Genomic DNA, 17714 nt, shown 5'->3' on the forward strand with positions numbered 1-17714 from the left:
AGCGCGCCAAACGTCCACCAACTCGTTTATGGCACCGGGATGACGTTCAGCCGTGAGTGTGGCTAGGCCGTCTCACCGGTTGCTCGTGATTCGTGATTTTAGGGTGGTAATTGTGACTAATCGGATCGTCTAGTTGTTTTCTTTGGTCTCAATCGGTCCGAGTCGAAGTTAGGAGTCATTTCTGTGGTGAGCTCATTGCTCGAACGATTCGTCTGTACCGATGACGCGCCTGCACAGGTAAGCTCCTGTACTCCGCGGTGACTCTCGTCGCGACATCTGCTACCGTTATTTCGGGAAAAGAAAATTCGAGTTTTGGAACTCCCGGGGAATGTTTGCCCGGCCTCGGAGTGGAGGGATTCCGAAGTTTATCCCTCGTCGAGGCCGCCTCGGAAGGATGACAGTCCGGAGTGCTTCGTAGCGCCACTCGATACGGGGCGCTCGGGGAAAAGAAGTAAATGCACCTCTCCATGAAGATCCCTTTCAGCCGCACCGGTCTCGAGGGGAAAAACCTCTCCACGATTATATTTCGAAGGGATTGCACTGCGATCCCATACACGGTTCAGAGAACGGATCGTGCGGGAGATGGGGGTGGAGATCCCGGTTCTTCGAACGGTCTGCGGATTCCTCCTTCACGAGAAGATTCTGTCCAGCCCGCGGAAGTCAATAGATGTGGAGCTTCGAGCAGAGCCCAATGATGTCCGAGGCCTTAACGGCATCGGCTCTCATGCGGTAAACCCCAGGGGATGGAGCAGCTTCGAATTTACATTTCGATTGCTTCGAAAATGAATTTCGGCTCGATTCGGCGATATTCGGAGCTTCGCAGGGAGAGAGATGGTCGAGAGCGGAGGCGGTGAAATGCTCGTCTCAAAACGACCTTCTGCAGCTCCCTGCGGGCAACTTCCGAAGAAAGCGGTCGGAAATCAATGGCTAATGGCAGACCGCGGGAACTCGAGGCAAAGTCAGAGTTTTTGCCTCCATTCCCTCGTGCTTTGTCTTTCTATTCGTTCCACGAGCTGCTAACTTAGAGTGCGACGATTAGGAATTGAATGAAGGGAGGACCTTGTTGTAGGGGAAAAGACTTCTTGCTTTGCCGTTTGCGCATCATGGACTTTCCTTCGATTCCCGTACTCTGGAGTGGACTGTCGAACGAGCGAATTCGTGGTGTATACAAGACGGGATCTGAGGAATCAAGAATGTACCCGGTCGTTCGAAGCCTCGACCTAAGAGTGGACGCCGAACCAGTCTCCGTGCTCGACTGCTTCGGAGAAATCCCGACGGCGAGAATTATCGCTGCCTCAGAAGTTCCACAGAGAATTCTTTATGACCCCATTTGTCAAGGGTCAATGAGAGAGCCCATGTCGGTCGCGAGGCCGGCAGGTGAGATCCGATGACTCCGCTTCCCGGAGCAGCGGCACAGAACTGCCGACCGGTCTCGCAATGAGTCTCCGCTTCTCCTTCTGGGGATAAGTTGGTACATATGAACTCCGTCGCAGATTCAGTGGAAGGTCGCAGGTAAAACAAGCTCTCTGCGAGCGGATTCTCCCTTTGCTTCATTTTGGAAGCGAACAAGCCCTGGAAATCTTAGATCGAGAAACAAAAGGTCTCTGCTGAACCGTGGCCAGCCCAACGAGCGAAGAAATCTTCGACTCCGTTATCGACATTCCGCTCGGATCTCGACGAGCTCGAATCGAAATTTTGGAACAAGCTCCGATCCGGTGGGAAAGACTCGCGGCAGAGCGCACCCACCGGCGTTCCCCGCTTCGAGTCCGGAATTATTGGTTACCTACTGAAATTTGTTGGGCAATTTACCTGGACGAATCAACAGGAACGCAGCTAGCTGCAGCCCGACACGCGGCCGGAGCTCGTCATCAATCGACGAGCGCAAAATTAAAATAAAATGCCGAATCTAATTTCGCGACTCCCGCAGCTTTCCTGCTTGTATTGACTCCGACGGCGCCGCCGCTCCAATCGAGCAAAACAAGTTTTCGCTGTTACTCAAGGAAAACCACCGACTGAGCGAACGAGTGAGTGAAACAGAAAACACAAGCCTGCCCATGCGTTGCGGGCATATTAATTTTCGCTAACAGGGCGCCGATCGGCCGCCGGCAAGTCTGATCGTAGGAATTCGTTCGGCTTTTCCTTTTCGACTCGAACATATCGTTCCAACACGAATTCGCTCCGCTCCCACAGCATCCAGCGGGGGATCGTCCGAGACTTCGTCCTACTTGGCATCCAGATCCTGCCTCAGAGGATGTTCCTGTAGAGCGTACATGATGCGCGTCTTAATTAGGAACCGGAAGCCCCGCAGGAAGTCGCTGACTCCCTCGCCAACGACGTTGTCCACAGCGGGCTCATCGTCCGGGAAGTCGACTACATATGTAGCTGTTCAGATAGAAGCGGGAAAATTCGTTCGACGACAATCTCTCGATATGGTGGTCGGACAGCGTCGGCCTTGAGCGAACTCTGTTTGGAATCTCGTCCACGGCATCGCCCGAGTCGACTGTCGCGAGTTTTGTCAATCGGCCGGAGATATCTCCGGTGCCTCAGATCTATTGAGCGACCTCGTGTGGCCGCGCCATCCTCGTCGACATTATGTATTCATGGGCATGTAACTGTCGGAGCAAGACAGCTCTATAGACTCGTGTTCGTAGCCGCGGGAGAAGAGTTACGCGAGAGGGGGCGTCTTCGTCGGAGATATGTTACCAGTCGAGCACTTTGTTTTATGGCGACTGCAAGCGAGTAATCGAATGCCGAGGAGGAGAATTCGGAACAGATATTTCAGGAGTCAATCTCCGCGCAATCCTACACGGCTGCCCGCGAGTAGTTCCACCTCAGGAGCGTAGGCGGAGCGAGCTCGCTTCTTGGCGGAAGTACAATCCAGCCGGGTGAAAATCATAATCGCTCGGGAGGGAACTCGTCCCGCTTGTCACACTTTCTTTATCGTCGTACGGGGACCGGTCAAAAATCGTGGCCACTTTCCGGGGAAAATAACCCGGAAAAACTCGGAGAGTGTTGGGAAACTGGAAAATACCAAGAGTCATGAGTCATGAGGAAGCGAATCAAGGACCTCGGATCTTGCTGACGCTAAACGTTTGAGAAAACGGTAGCAAATGTTCCTTTTTCCGGGAGATTCGAGCCGGTGCTGCACGGCCGCGACATGCGGCCGACACCCACTCCATCAGGAACTTGTCTAGTTTCCACCGAAATTGCATTAGGTCCCCGACGGACGAGCAAGCAAACGGAAGAAGGGACCGGCAAGAAGGCGGGCCGAGCGTCTTTTGTGCACCTGTTCAGAGCAAAGTGGCTCAAGAGACCCTCTGCAGACCCTAATGATACAAGCCATCTGGGAACAAGGACAGCGAAAGGAAATTTCCCCCCTCCGAGATGAAAGACGAAGGTGACATCGACGAGAGAAACTTCGTTTTTCGCTCCTAGACCGCAGCATTGAGGTCGCAGATCACCTTCTCGACACTGAGCAACCCCCTCCCGACATCGCGGGCAAAACGCCCCTTCCCCCCTCCACACCACGCAAAGACGGTCGGAGTCGTGCATCCATTCCTCGCGAGCGGGAAGCGTCGTTCGGGAAGTTCCAGGAAAGATTCAGCAAGTGCACGGAGAAATGAAGGAATGCATACGGTCATCGTTGCGAAATCTTCAGAAACTTCGCTGCAGGACAGTTGGGCCCCCATGCAATGCATCCCGAGCGGGAATACGACAGAAGGAGGCCGTCGGGGAACAACAACTGCTCCTCCTCCCCCGTGCGAGCCCATAGCCCCATTCTCCCGTCGATTCCTTCACAAACATAGTTCCATACCGCAAATGGATGGATGAATGCTCGCGCGGTGAGACCTATCGGAAGACAAACGAGATTTTCGGGCAGACGGCCAAATGGACGGTCGGCTTCTGCCCCCCTTCCCAGTCGACGTACGGTGGAAGCCGTGGCGAAGTCTACGCTCTCCCGTGAGCGAATCGGAAGAGAAAGATTTTCCTTCCGCTTCCCCCTTGAACGACCGCGGCTGATATCGGCCGAAGGAAACTGGCCATCGGAAGATGGAATGTGCTCGTTCGTTCACCCTAAATGAACTCTGCCGGTTTTCATTAGTGCTACTCTGAACGGAGCAGACTTCGCTTTTGCCTTCGACGCGCTCGAGGTCTGCTCGAAACTGGTCCGCGGCTCCCCGGCGCCCCTGCTCCGGCGGGCTCTATAAATAAGCCTCGCCTCTAGCGACCATCCGCTGAGGAAGTATCGGTTGCTCGAGCGAGCGCGGCGTTTGGACGACGTCAGAAATCGCAGTTTTCAACAGAGGCTACGCGATCCGGCTCCTGAAGCTTTCCATCATGCTCCTCAGCGTGCTCGGGACCCGCAAGGAAGTCGAAGCGTACGTTTCCGACGTGCTGGCCGAACGCTGAGCGACTCGTACCGCAATCGAGAGGAAGCGGCAATGAGAAGATAGTGCCGGAATAGAATGGCCGGCGGAGGGGAGAACGCACACAGCGCGGGGAATGAGCAGAAGATAGGGTTTCTCTCTTGCGGTCTGATGACAGACTGTTCATTCTGTCGATGAATGCAAGCAGCGTATATACGGCCGCAAATTGTTGTCAGATGGCTTCAAGGGGGAAGCTCTGCGAGCGAATGCATCGATTCCGATCCCGGAACTTCTTTCCATACAACTCCGTGCGCGGAAAGCGATCCACGCAGGCGTGGAGATGAATTATCGTTTCCCGGCATCAAGTCTCCCGAATGATGATGGTCCCAGATAAAAAGTTCGACGAAATCAACGATGTGATGTTAGCGTCTCCTCCTTTCTTTGTTTATTGCCTCGGTGCGCTCGTTCCTCTGTATGCTCAACGCTCCCGAGAGATTCGGAAAGTTCCGTGCTGCAAAAACCGCCTGTCCCGCGTCCAAGTAAAACAAGAGAGGACGTGCAACGTGCCACGTTGACTCGCTTCCTTGGAGAGCTCGTTAGAAAAGGAGTTGGCTGTGTCGGCGAGGCCTGTGGTCACAATATAGGCACCCGACAATGGTGGCCGACCGCTGAGGTCTTCTTGAAATGATATATAGGCTTCTCGAACGGGACACCCCCGGTTCGCGCCAGTTCAGAGGACGCGACAGTAATAGGTATAGAACAGTAAATTTTCGCCGCGATGATGCCGCGCTGGTGCCAGCAGAGACGGTTCGTTAGGAAAAATGTTTTTGCGAAGCGCATCAGGTCTACGAGGAAAGGACCAAGAAACATAATACGAAAAAAATGCGCCTTATGGCGAAATTCGTCTCAACGAACTTCGTTGCGAGGAGTTCATACCATACACGACATCTTGTTGACGCATTCCCCCACTCCCCGCGAAATATCGAGCCAGACGATGTACAGAACTCATGTCAGTGCACAAAGAAGGGTATGGACGCGGTCGGAGACTGAGAACGCACCGAGGTCGAAAACAGCAGGGGAAGGGAGGGGGAACCACGTCGTATTTTTCCGTCCCAAAATCCCGCGCGGGTCCCCTCTGACTGAGACGGCGGCGCGGCAGCCACAGCTTCGTGGAAGGCAGAAGAAAGGTTTCAGGAGAATTTCCAGGCTGGCGCATTTTTGTCTTGTGATGCCATCAGCCGCCATCGTGTCGTTATGATTACGGCAGAAAACACACAAAAATGCCTGAAGCCGCTTCCCCCTCCGCCTCGGGCTTGTTACACATAACGGGATGAGAGAGCTATTTTTGCAGAAGATGAGACCATGGTTTCCGAAGCCCGACGCGCTTTGTGCCCTCCCTGAATGTGAGAGAATAGCACTCTAATTTTGCTCCGGCAGCTTCCGGGAGAACTAATGTGGGGGAAGCCTTACAATGTGAGGACCGGAAATACACGGATGGAAGGCCGCCATGGAGCGCACACGACGGGAAACGCGTGAAACTCGGCCGCGCAGGGAGCAGATCGAGTCGGGAAGCGTAAAAATCCCTATTATGCCAGGGACGTTGAAATCTTGGCTGCTTGATCCCGCTAAGCCCTGGATTTATTTTCGAGATCGCAACTCGAAGTGAGCAGCATCTTTGAGTATTCCTTTGTGACCTACTGAAAGCCTCTCGGCTCCCGCGAACGCGGGGGTTCAAAACTGAGTGTAAAAGGAGCGAACGTCTCATTTTCTGACAGAGATGAGCCTCCGCGGGTCTGACGTCCGAGGATATCAGAGGTATCTCGTCGCCAGATGAATTGAGCGTAATCCTGAAAGAAAAAGGCTGCGCGAGGGGATCTGTGGGGATGGGGAAGGTGACGACCCTCAGCACCAGGGTCGAACGTTTAGTATTTAGCAGGTGTCCGCGCGGTATCGAGTTTACGGCCTCCCGCTAGTCGTTTGGCGGAACATCCGACCCGGTGCGAGTTCCGCGCGGTTTGCGACGCCTTCCGTGTTTGTCTATTTCGGCGAGCGATGTTTCGTCATCCCAGCGTCGGCCCAGCGGAGAGGACTGATGCATCCTGCGTCCTCGAGCAGGACGGCCTCTCCTGGTGGATGCAGCTCCTTGTTGTTAGCAAAAAAATGTAGGTACTCTCACTCCGAGTAAGGACGACGGTGGGACACGACCATCGCTCACTCGGCCGAGCAACTTTTCCCCGCTGCAGGCGTATAGAGTCACATGCGCGCCGAAGCAGTCCTTTTTCTCCCCTTTGCCGAGTAGGCAGACTGACCGACGACGACTGACTGAGCAAGCAAGCAGATGCTAACAAAACAGGGCGTATCTCCTTTCCAGTTGAGTGGTCCCGCTCATCCTTCGTCATCATGGCTCTCCCCTCCCAGGATCGCGGAGACCTCCTTTCATCGACGGAGTTCCCGAGTCTTCCAAACGCAAGGCACTTCGTGGCTCGGCATCTTCTTATGCCTCTCATCCTCCTAGTAGTTTTCAGCCCGCACAGCAGCACGCACGCCGGGGTGCATGGTAAGCGAAATCCAAGCCCGTATCCCACGAGAAGGGAAAGTCTATTCCCCCAGGAGTGCTCATGATTCCATGAACATTCCTTCTCGTCCAATCCGAGACGAATGAGACAAGGAACGTGAATATTCTGTCCAGCGGAAAAGCGCCTTCGTTCGATCTGCTCGAATGCGGCTCCAATCCTGTATACGTATACAAACATAGATGAGTATGAAACCAGAGCCCATAACAATGCTCCGGCTCGTTGGCTCGGCAGAGGGAGCATCCAGCCGTAAGATCTCGCGAAGATGAGGCTCCCAGGGCATCCGGAGAGGCGGTTCATATCAATACTAAAGCACAAACATACATCATGCATATATCGCCTGGGTGTATCATCGGCTCCTATCATGTCCCGCATCGATGCGTGTCTTTCGAATAGGAGCGGAGCCACCCAGTCATCGCTGAAACTCCGCTTATTCCTCTGCCCGACCGCATGGACGCTTTGAACGTTCGTCAAACACGAGCCATCAAGCTGCTCCCGGTTACGCAGAATGATGAGTCTCCATCTAACCGTGCCGACGAGAATATTTTATCTAAATCGCTAAACGAACCCCCGGCCTCGACTTCCCAAGGACTATAACATCGCGTGGAGGGTCTGGTCCGCAATCGCTGTCTTTCGCTAAACGGCTGACCACAATGGGGCTCCCCGTTTCTGACTGTTCCGCCGAAGAGTAGAGTCCATGATCCATCATATGTGTGATACCGCATCTCAAATCTCTGTAACGAGCAGAAAATCAGAGAGGGTTTTCTCCGATTGGGAGATCCATCGCGGACACAGCAAAGGGGGGGCTCTTCCCCCAGGAAGTTGGAACCCGCCGCCCGCTTGGGAGTCTCCCCACAAATCTGAGTTTTCCACATGAAATACCTCGGAGACCCTCGGCTTCCAGGCTGCATATTCGATCTTGGATCCACTCCATTCTTGTGATCGCCTAGTTATCATGTGAATTGATATCGCTAATGGTTTGGTGTTCGTTATTCTCAGCTGGACCTTCGACTTGCTTCATGGAGTTCGACTCAACGGCCAGCAAGCAGGGCAACTTTAGTTCCCCGGGATATCCAGACAACTACCCGGAGAATATAGAGTGCTATTACACATTCAAAGGTACGTCATTCGGGATAATCGTGTCCGAAGGTCACCTGGCGGCCGGCGTCCGAAACCGGTGGTGTCGCTGACCGTTCGAGTAGCAAATTCACACTTACGCGGGTCAGTCTCCGACACGGGTTCGCGCAGCTCCACTAGAAGACGGTTCGGCGGGCACGCGGGCGAACGGGAACGTGCCCAGACACAGCGGCGCAACTTGGTGAATTCAACGTGGAACTGACAAGAGGGAACGCCTGCAGGTTTCAAAACTCTCTGAGCGAGACAGAGCAGCACTTCAGCGCAAGCCTCCCAAGGTTGAAATCGACACCAGCCGTGCAATTTGTTAGAGACGACTCGTTTCTTTGTTCAAACCAACGGAGAAGCGAGCGAGCGAACAAACGACAAATTACGTGTCTCGGGGCGCGCGACGTTTGACAGGAGTTCCACCAGCCGTCACATGCAGTCGCCGAAATGCAGCCGCCGCATACAAGTATTGCACGTAAATACACAGCATCTTCCGTTCCCGATAATAGCTTTTTAATGAGCTCGGATCCAGTGCTAATCGGGCCGAATTCAGGAATTCTGCTCGGTCTGGCTCCCGAGCAGAACCGATCCGAAGCTCGGAGTGTGCTCACCGAGATATTTTGAGAGAATCGTTCTCCTTCGGGAAGCTCGCTCGATGTAATCGCCTGCCGTGCTCACAGGCTCGACAGAGCGGGTTTCACTTGATATTCGCTGAGAAATCGAGTCGATTCATCTGCGTCACCAAGGCGACATTTTCCCGGAGACGGCCAGCGACTGCGGCGGAGGAAACCTGTCGTTATATCACACGAAAACACTCCGATGTTCTTTCGTCGAGTGATCCCTGTCCGCATCTGCCGGACGTCGGCAACAGCAGTCCCACGGCTAATTGTGCCCAGGTCAATGTTTATCCAGGCCTCGAACGACAACGACGAGCCCATGTGGTGGTGACTGAAGAACCATCGCCCCAAGGGGAAACATGAGGCGGAAGCGTCGCATGATAAATATAGGAGTACATCTCGCGGGGCGGAACATTACTCGCTCTCAGGATTTCCGTTTTGCATTGGAGAACATCGAGTATTATGATCCGATCCACGATCCACGACCCTCAAAAAAGGTCTTCTGTGTCGCATTGCGAGGGAGGTCCGGAAACGCTCGCAGGATTTGGAAGACTGCCTCTCGGAGGATGCTCTCGCGGTCGAGAGCAGAAAAAGTCAGCGACCGGGGAAAATAATTTTTTGGTCGATTGACGAAACGGAAGCGTTCGAGGAGCGAGGCCAGTCGGGTCATGAGGCGTCCTAACACGATGCATCGATCCACAGGTCAAGAGTCGGAGACACTTCGAATCACTTTTTACGAATTCGAGTTAGAAGAACCCTTCCAGAAGGGCTGTCTGAACGACTTCGTCGACATCTCCACAATCAGCGTGTCAAACGTGAAGCAGCTGGTAGGGCGGTTTTGCGGTACGTATGTGCCCATACCTCTGCATACCATGAAGCCACGCATGGAGATAATCTTCAAGGCCAATCACGCTCTATCCGCAAAAGGTGAGTACGTTAGGGTCTCCACGGAATATCGAGAGCGACGGAACCGGAGCTCATTGCACCGTTTTTATAATTGTCTGTGGAGCCCGGGGAGGGAAGCGTATTTTTGCTGCACTCTGCCCCTCCCTGAGTTAGACAGAGATTGAGGACCATTCCGCGTGGAATTGTTCTAGGAAGAGGGGGAGCATGTGTGAATCTCCGACTCGATTGTAGATTGTTTGGAGAGTTTTGTTTCGCAAGTTTTTTTTTGATGGTGTGCCTCCACCCCAAGTGGGACGGCCCGGAGGCGACGCCTACCGCGATGTTCCTTCCACGACCTCCGCATGTTCCGCTGTGTTCGCAGCTCGTTTCCACGGCAGGAGCGAGGGATTGCGCCAGCCGCGGGCGAAACCCCGCGATTGCAAGCCGCGCGTAAACGGACGGAGACCTCAATGTACAGGTTGTTTCACTCCGACAGGGTTCTTCGGCCACTACGAATTCACCGACGAGAGTTTCGTGCCACCTCCACCGTCGTCGAACGTGACAAACTGCGGGGGGACTTTGACCGGCGTCGGTGGGATACTCGTCTCCCCAAATTATCCCGATTCGTTCCCAAAAGACGTCGACTGCGCTTGGCTGATCCGAGTCGATTACGAGAAACACATCTATATACGAGTTCTCGAGCTACAGCTCAAAGGTGAGACGGGGGGCTTTAGGCAAGCGAACGTGTCATGGAGAATCGGTCGTGACTCAGAACACCGTTATCTTGAGCTGCTCGCGACCGGAGCTTCTCACTACCGAGCCGGACCTGGAGAGGAGGCGTCGAATCTCGGGCTCCGGGTTCCGGTCGGCCTCATCATGAGCGAATCTCTGGAGCGAGCGAGTCGTCGTCTTTTCGAGTAGTCAACCGATAATACGTCGTTCTACGAAGAGCTCGAATAACGATGCTGCAACAGCAGCAAGCAGAATAACAGAGGGTCCCGTGAGCAGCTGTTATTTTGCTCGCGTTCAGGGGGAAAATTCAAACACGACGCTTTCGCATAGGGGAAGCGGAGGTGCGTCGTCCTTCCTACCGACCGCTCGTTTTTATAATATGTATAGCGGCTTTTCCTCCTCAACCGCAACTATCACAACGACAGGAGCGACGAGAGCAACGAATGGCGCAGGATGCGGGGAGCATTCGGTCGGAAATAACCAGATCTCGCGATACGAGTCCTATTTCGGTTTATTTACAGGCAGCATCGCGAACTGCGGAGAGGCAGAACTCGTCATTTACGACGGTTATTCGAGCATTGATGTCAACCCAGTGCTGCTGAAACGATATTGCGGTGACCTGAAGTATTACAAGAACACAGAGGAGAAGACTCAACTCTCCCGACGGAATCGGATCGTCGTCCGCTTGAGGACGACGGTCGCGTCCCCTCAGAAACACGAGGGTGAAATCATAGGCTTCAAACTCGTTTGGACGGCGGTCACGTTCGCCAACCAGTGTGAGCAGTTCACATGCGGAAAAGTGAGTTGTCCCCAGTCGTCCCGGCCACTCTCCATCTCCGTCCACCTTCCGTGGGGTCGTTTATGGAAGCTTCGCGACATATCGGACCGAGCATAATTCAGCCTATGGACGTGACCCGGGTAGCTCGTATTACACGAGTTCTCGTGGAGTATTTTTTTTTCTCGCCTCCTAATGAGATTGTCCTCTCAATCCACAGAGCCAGTACTGCCTGAATACCGAGAGCGGAACTTGTAACACGTCCCTGACCAAGAATTACTGCATCGACCGATCGTTGCAGTGCGACGGTGTACCGAACTGTAGCGGAGAAGACTCCTCCGACGAAGACAAATGCAGACTTCCCTTGCTGGCGGGATGCGGTGCAGCGGGTGGAGCGCTCGCGCTAATCATACTGATCTCACTCACCTGCGTCAAGTAAGTTCCGAGAGGGCGTTGACCGCTGGACTTCGTGAGTTCTTCGAAATTCGCGAACTTCCCAGAGTCGAAGCTTCGAGAGAATACCCAATGCCCGTCGATTTTCACCGGGGTTCGGGCGGTGTTATCTCTGAGCCCGAAGATCGAAATTCTTCCTCCTCCACCTCCTCGTCAAGTTCCTCCTCCCATATCGGGTTCAGCCCCTGTCTGTCTACGAACTTCGTTCACGCCTTGTTTCGCACCCAACAACAATAATATTATTATGTTTGCATGTCCGGGCTGCCTCATTCGCAATCGATGAGCTAGCCCATTTTCGAAGGGGGTATCTTCCAACAATAATTCTGCTTCGCAGGCCATTTTGGCTTGATGTCATGAACTCAATGAGGTGTTACACAAGCCAATTACTAGGTCGTCAACTAGTAGAACGCGGTCCTCTAACTCAGCCAAACGCATAACCATCAAATACAAGCTGTTGCCACTCCAATGTTCGGTGGCCGGTCGTCGCGTTGCGTCGACTTTGATGGTTGCTTGCATGCTCGGCCGGCGAGTTGAATGACCGTCACTCATGGTGAATTCGTGGGCGAGAACTGCCTGTCTGTTCGGCTGCCTAGATGGGTGTGAGCATGCGTGAGTGCATGCATACGAGCTCCAGATGGCTAGATGAGCGCCGCAGACGATGCTCTGTCTCTCGGCGTCTGCCCTTCGGGAAGCTCTGTGTCACCCGGTGGCGGATGAGAAGACTCGATGGCCGACGAGTGATGCTGACACTCCTGGGGGAAGATTGAGATCGCGCTGAAATCAGATTCGGAGTCGCTACGTCGAGCCACGCATGGAAGACGAGAGGGATTTTGAATCGACGCTTTTTTCCCTCGAGAAGCAGACGAGCGGCTTCTTTTTCGCCGCCTCGTCCTGAATCTCCACTCTCCTCGACGACGACCGTGCCGGCGGCGGCGGCGGGAGCGGCCGGTGCCGGATTGATTCCCGTCTCCGCTTGAGGGATTTCCCGGACGGATTGGGTTTGTTCCTACCGAAGGCGAGGGGAGAAGAGCGCTCGATCTCGTTGTCTGCTTTCGCGAATCCATTCTGCTTTCCCTGATCGTCGTTGTCGGTGTCGTCGTCGCCTCTCTTGTCCTTCCGATAGACCCCCAACTGCTCGTCGACAACTCACATAGATTCCACTTCGGCTCTTACACGTTATTGCGATCGAGATTGTCGTCCGGCGTGTTGCTTGCGGAGCGATATTCGATGGTTGCCTATGAATGTAGGTATGGGCACAAGTTTCCGGCAGGAGCTAGAAAGATCTCATCAGGCCTCATCGTTGAGTGCGATGCTCATCGAATTTATTTGAGCTCATCCGTAACACGAACGTCTGAGAACAAGACGGTGGGGACGAAAAATGTTGCGGCGGTTGGGCCCTGCATCTTCCCTCTAACTCCCCCTTGAGAGCTCCACATCAGTGATGAAGAGATTTATTCACGCAGAATGCGCAGAGAAAATTCCGAGAGGGATCAAGGCCGTGGGTCCCTGATGGAAAGCTCTCAGTTCGGAATCATTGTCTTCTTCAATGTATTCCGATTCCTGTCCGATCCGCCGCTTCCCTCACAGCAAGCTTTTGCTTCTCGAGACGCTTCCAGTCGAAGCCGAATTCGAGAACGCTCGCATATCAGCTCTGGCCTCCAATCAATCATTTTGGCAGCATCCAACTTGAAGGTAAATGATTCGGAGCACCTACCGGAGATCGCTCGCCAAGAGCGCCGATGTCTCCTCTGAATTTCCTTCTCGCAAGCAGAGCTCCTATCGAAAGAATCGAGAACTGTGCCGAGCTGGAACCAGGCGATGAGTGAGCGCGGGCGGTCACTTACCGCATTGTAAGAGCAACGTTTATCATCATTAGACCTCCTAATTGGTCCTTGAGACTTTCTCTCAGTGCTCTGTCATCGTGAATGATCAACTGCGCTGCTGTCGAAGCAAAGACCTCGACAAGCGTCTATTCTCTCGAAGAGATCCCGCCCTGGCTGTGGGTATCGGGGATAATTATTGCTGAAATCAGGAAGTTTCCCCGAAGCCGTCGAGCGTGGTTACCACTCTGTGAGGAGACGGTAGCTCCGGATCCAATGAAACAGCGTATCGATCGCCTCGCTTCCTAATCCCCACCACGTCATTCCTGAAGCTGGCGCGGCGCTGCTCCGCGACTCCCCAAGGGGATGCGATTTCTCGAGGGCAGATTCAGTCTGGCTGAGTTTCACTAAATCGGGGGGAGTGGGCGATCGATCTTCTAATACCGAACGAGCGTTTTTGTGTTTCGTCGTCTCTGTCTCGATAAGTGAAACAGAGAGCTCAATCGCTGATTAAAGTGTCAATTCACCTCCTTCTTCATCGACCTACCCCTCTTATTCGACAGTGAGCAGCATACTTATAGATGGATGCCTCCCTCGGAGCCGGGTCCTGGCAAAGAGAAATGATTGACTCTGGGCCCGAGCTCGAATGGAACGCAAGGAGCACGGCAATAGATTCCTTGCTTGCTTGCTTTTCTCAGCACCCCCTGTCAGAGTACTTCTCTGGAATCTAATGCCAGCTGAGCCCTGCCAGCTTTCGATGACCTCGGCGATCTCCACGGACTCCGATGCCCCATCTCCGACCGTAGACCTTATCACAAGCCATGGACCCTCGTTGAGCCGTAACTTCTGGGCGTCGAGGGTCGAAGCCGGAAGCTGGGCCAGTGGATTCTTCGGTTCACTTAGAGCTGATGTGACAACTTCATTTCCGATCGTTCACTTATCCGTATCCGCGGTTGGCAGCACCGACGTTGCGGTGGGGCTGACTGACTTCATTCCGGCACACGTCCCCTATAGCCGTTGAACCGATACGGGGGTGGATTAATCGGTCACTCCTGATTCTGCGCTAGGAGTAACGAACTTGTGATGACCCCCCCCTTGCTGAACCCGATCACCGGGCATCTGGGAACGGAATACCGGCATTCTCTTAGAAAACCAATGGGATCTAGGGGACGACAGACTCTCTTTTAAGCCGGAGCGAGGAGCACTTGTCTCTCCGATTCAATAAGGTGAACGCTGTTCTGCTTTCTTCTCGAGGGAAATTCTCCCGGGTATTTCTATCTGGGGGAAGCAGTTCTCCACTCCGGAGGGTCCGCCGTGTCCATCGCGCTAAGTCACCGGCTCTCTCAGACCTGATTTCGTCATCGTAGGCGGACTGTCTTCTCTAAGTTGCCCTTCCGAGGCCTTTTTGGAAAGCTCTCGCCCTGCAATGGAAAGACCGTGTCGGAGCAGGCCATTGGACTTCCGCGTTCTGGCCTCGATCGACCCCTTTCGAAGAAGCTCATTAGACGAATGTAGCGGGCTTCCATCAGGGTAGTCGCGAACAAACTCCCTCCGAGCTACTCGGGGAGGATAAAACGAATAGTTTCGCTTTTCAGCCAGTTCGCTCGGAGGCTGTCTCTGCCCCCGCTAGGACTCGTCTCGCACCCAATCGCCAGACGCTCCAATCTCCCGAGATTGGTCGGCCCTTGTATCGCCATAAATCATTTGCGCAGCGGTAGTTAATCGGGACGCGGCCGTACTTGTGGGTACAACCTAGAGCGAGACGGAATCGTGAATCGAACGGCGGGCTACCTCAAGTTATTCTCCGAGATATCTAAGTGGGAGAGCCGTCTGTATGACGCAACTGGAGCGCTGGTGTCTATCGAGGCGTTCCTGTAGATTGCACGAGAGAGTTCCCCCGAGTTCGAGCTTTGATCGGGGCATTGATCTTCCTGCCTCGATCAGTTCTCGTGTTCACGACATCCCCGATAATCTTTATTTCCTCCGAGTCAGAACGCCCCATGGGTTTGCGCGAATGGCAACTTCGCCAAGATCTTCGGAGTAACGAGTGCGTCTCTTTTTTTCTCGCAGGAAGGATCGACCCTCGAAGATGGAGCATGAGCTGGACTTGACCAACATGGAACGTTCGCTTTCGATGGCCTCACGCCGATACTCGATGGCGATGGGGCTCGGAATGGGAGGCGCTCTGGGTCCAATGATCGACCCTCCCGGTGGAGCCTGCGTTCTTCACAACAATATCGGCATGTCACCCTACGATGATGTGCTGCCGCCGAAAATGGCTCATTTCGCACCAGAATCCTCATTCGGCCGTAGACACCTCACCGATGTCTGACTCGTCTGCGTCCGAGGGTGAATCGCCGTGATATACAACGATTCCCATTTTCCTTCCTAGAGCGACCCTCTCTAAATATCGCAATCACAGATGGCTTACTGATCACCAGATCGTCAAGATGGGGTCCTCGTCGCGGCAATGAAACTTTTCGGAGATTCCGGCCTCCCGGAGAATTCCGAAGTCGACGGAGCCGATGAGCGTCCTCTACGACGCATTTTGGGAGTGTTCCTCGGAAGATCCCCGGAAGATGCAAGCGACCCAACCTCAAATAGAAGAGGCGAAAAGGGGAAAATACGGTGACTGAGATTGTGTCTGCAGACGACTATCGAAAGGACCAGTGCCTTTGCAAGAAGTGGTCACTTCTTCTGTTTGCTCCCAGACATAGAATTCATATTCGAACACATGAAGCTCATTTTGAGACGGGCATATTCTTTCTGCATGAAAGCAGCAGCGGATCACGAGAAGATTTGATATGATAACCTTAAGGCGGGGAACATGTTTGTACAAAAGATAAAGTTGGACCCGCCGCAAAGGTCCACAGAAAAAAAATACACCATAACGACATTTGATACGAGCTTAGCGCCTGAACCGAAACCCACAGGAGGGAACGAGAGAGAGAAAAAAAGAAGAAATGGTACGTTCCCAGAAGGAATAGGCAACAGTGCGGATATCCTTATATCGTTATCTATTGTGAATTTGACTGTTACTACTGATTATTGAAATGAATAAATTCAATCCTTTTCATACGAGACCCAATGTCTTCTATAGTCTATAGAGCTATGAACACAGCTTTCCCGACGACTCAGCTTGGGATAGCTCCGCTCCAGGGAACAGCATTCAGGCACGCAATTTCAATCGGAGTCGAGTTTCTTCCGAATCGATTTCCGTAGTTGGAATCTCTCTCCTAGCCTCTGCCTCCGCTGAGTGTCTGCTGGAATGCCGATGACTCCCTGGCTCGAGTACGTCTGTGGGCGATCCGTACGAGTCGAAGCCTGCGAGCTCGGTCAAGCTGCCAGGTGACTCTCGCCGGAGGTGAATACTCCTACCGAAAGTTCCTCTTCTTCCAAATTGAGTGGACGACTTTTCTTCGCTCGTCCTCCTCTCCAGAAATTACTCCATATGAAATCATCGTCACAGAAGAAAGAAAGAAGTGTGTGTCCAGGACGAGATCTGAATTAATTTCGGGTTACTATCTCGATGAGGAGGATTCCAACACTTCGTCCCGACACGAGGGGAGCCGAAGCCTCTTCGCACGACATTTGGCCCTTGCTCCTCGCTCTATCCGAATGAGTATCGAAAGATATATGGGGAACTCGAGCAGCGTGCCAGAGCCAGACCCCGGTACAGAAAAGCTTCTCGAGATCTCTATCATCCCCAGCATCGACTATCTCTCAGCGCGAAGCCCATAGAATTCGAAGAAAAGCGCGAAGATTGGCTTCGAGCTACATCCGAGGAGCGGAAAGACGAGAGACTTTTGAGGGAAGAAAATGCGGGGAGAACCCAATAGACCGTGCAGCGGGAGATTTTCACAAGGGCTCCGAACAACACGAAAAACTTGGTTTCCGCCACAACTGCTCTCACCGAAGCGTTCGTTTTGGCTGTGCTCGTCTTCTTCCATCCCGACTCGGTCTCGTTGCTGCCAGTCCTTCTATTTCAGACGGCGGCGGTGGCGGCGGCTCGTCGGATGGAGTTGCTTTCCTCTGAGTCTGACTCCTCTGCTATTTCCTGCTTTCGAATGGCAAATGCGAAAGCTGGCTTATACTGCACGATGCAGTTGCCTCAGCCCCACAACACTCGCCCACATCGCCACTACAAGCAATAGCAAGAGAATAAACTGCCGAAGTAAGCTTCAGACTTCGGCTCTGGCAAGCCTGAACCTTCGAGGATATCTTGACTGATTTAGATCCGGAGTCGACCTCAGGTGTGAATAGGATACGATCTCTCTCGCTACGATCGGTTCAGAAAAACTACGTCTTTCCGATCCAAATAGCCGGGAGAGCGGCTTGACATGGGTCGGATCGCCCGAGGAACAAGCGGA

At 53.5% G+C, this 17714-nt stretch overlaps 1 protein-coding gene across 1 annotated transcript; it reads left to right on the top strand.

Moving 5' to 3' along the window:
- LOC100897429 (cubilin) lies at window positions 1-16264 on the top strand. Its single transcript, XM_003739198.2, has 8 exons — window positions 1-237; window positions 6739-6924; window positions 7940-8059; window positions 9382-9606; window positions 10061-10279; window positions 10818-11095; window positions 11292-11506; window positions 15415-16264. The coding sequence occupies exons 2-8, from the start codon at window positions 6768-6770 to the stop codon at window positions 15674-15676; spliced, it is 1476 nt and encodes a 491-aa protein (XP_003739246.1). The 5' UTR covers window positions 1-237; window positions 6739-6767; the 3' UTR covers window positions 15677-16264.
- The last annotated feature ends 1450 nt before the right edge of the window (window positions 16265-17714 follow it).

The sequence above is a fragment of the Galendromus occidentalis genome, unplaced genomic scaffold (genome assembly GCF_000255335.2).
Source record: "Galendromus occidentalis unplaced genomic scaffold, Mocc_1.1 scf7180000076440, whole genome shotgun sequence".
NCBI lineage: Eukaryota > Metazoa > Arthropoda > Arachnida > Mesostigmata > Phytoseiidae > Galendromus > Galendromus occidentalis.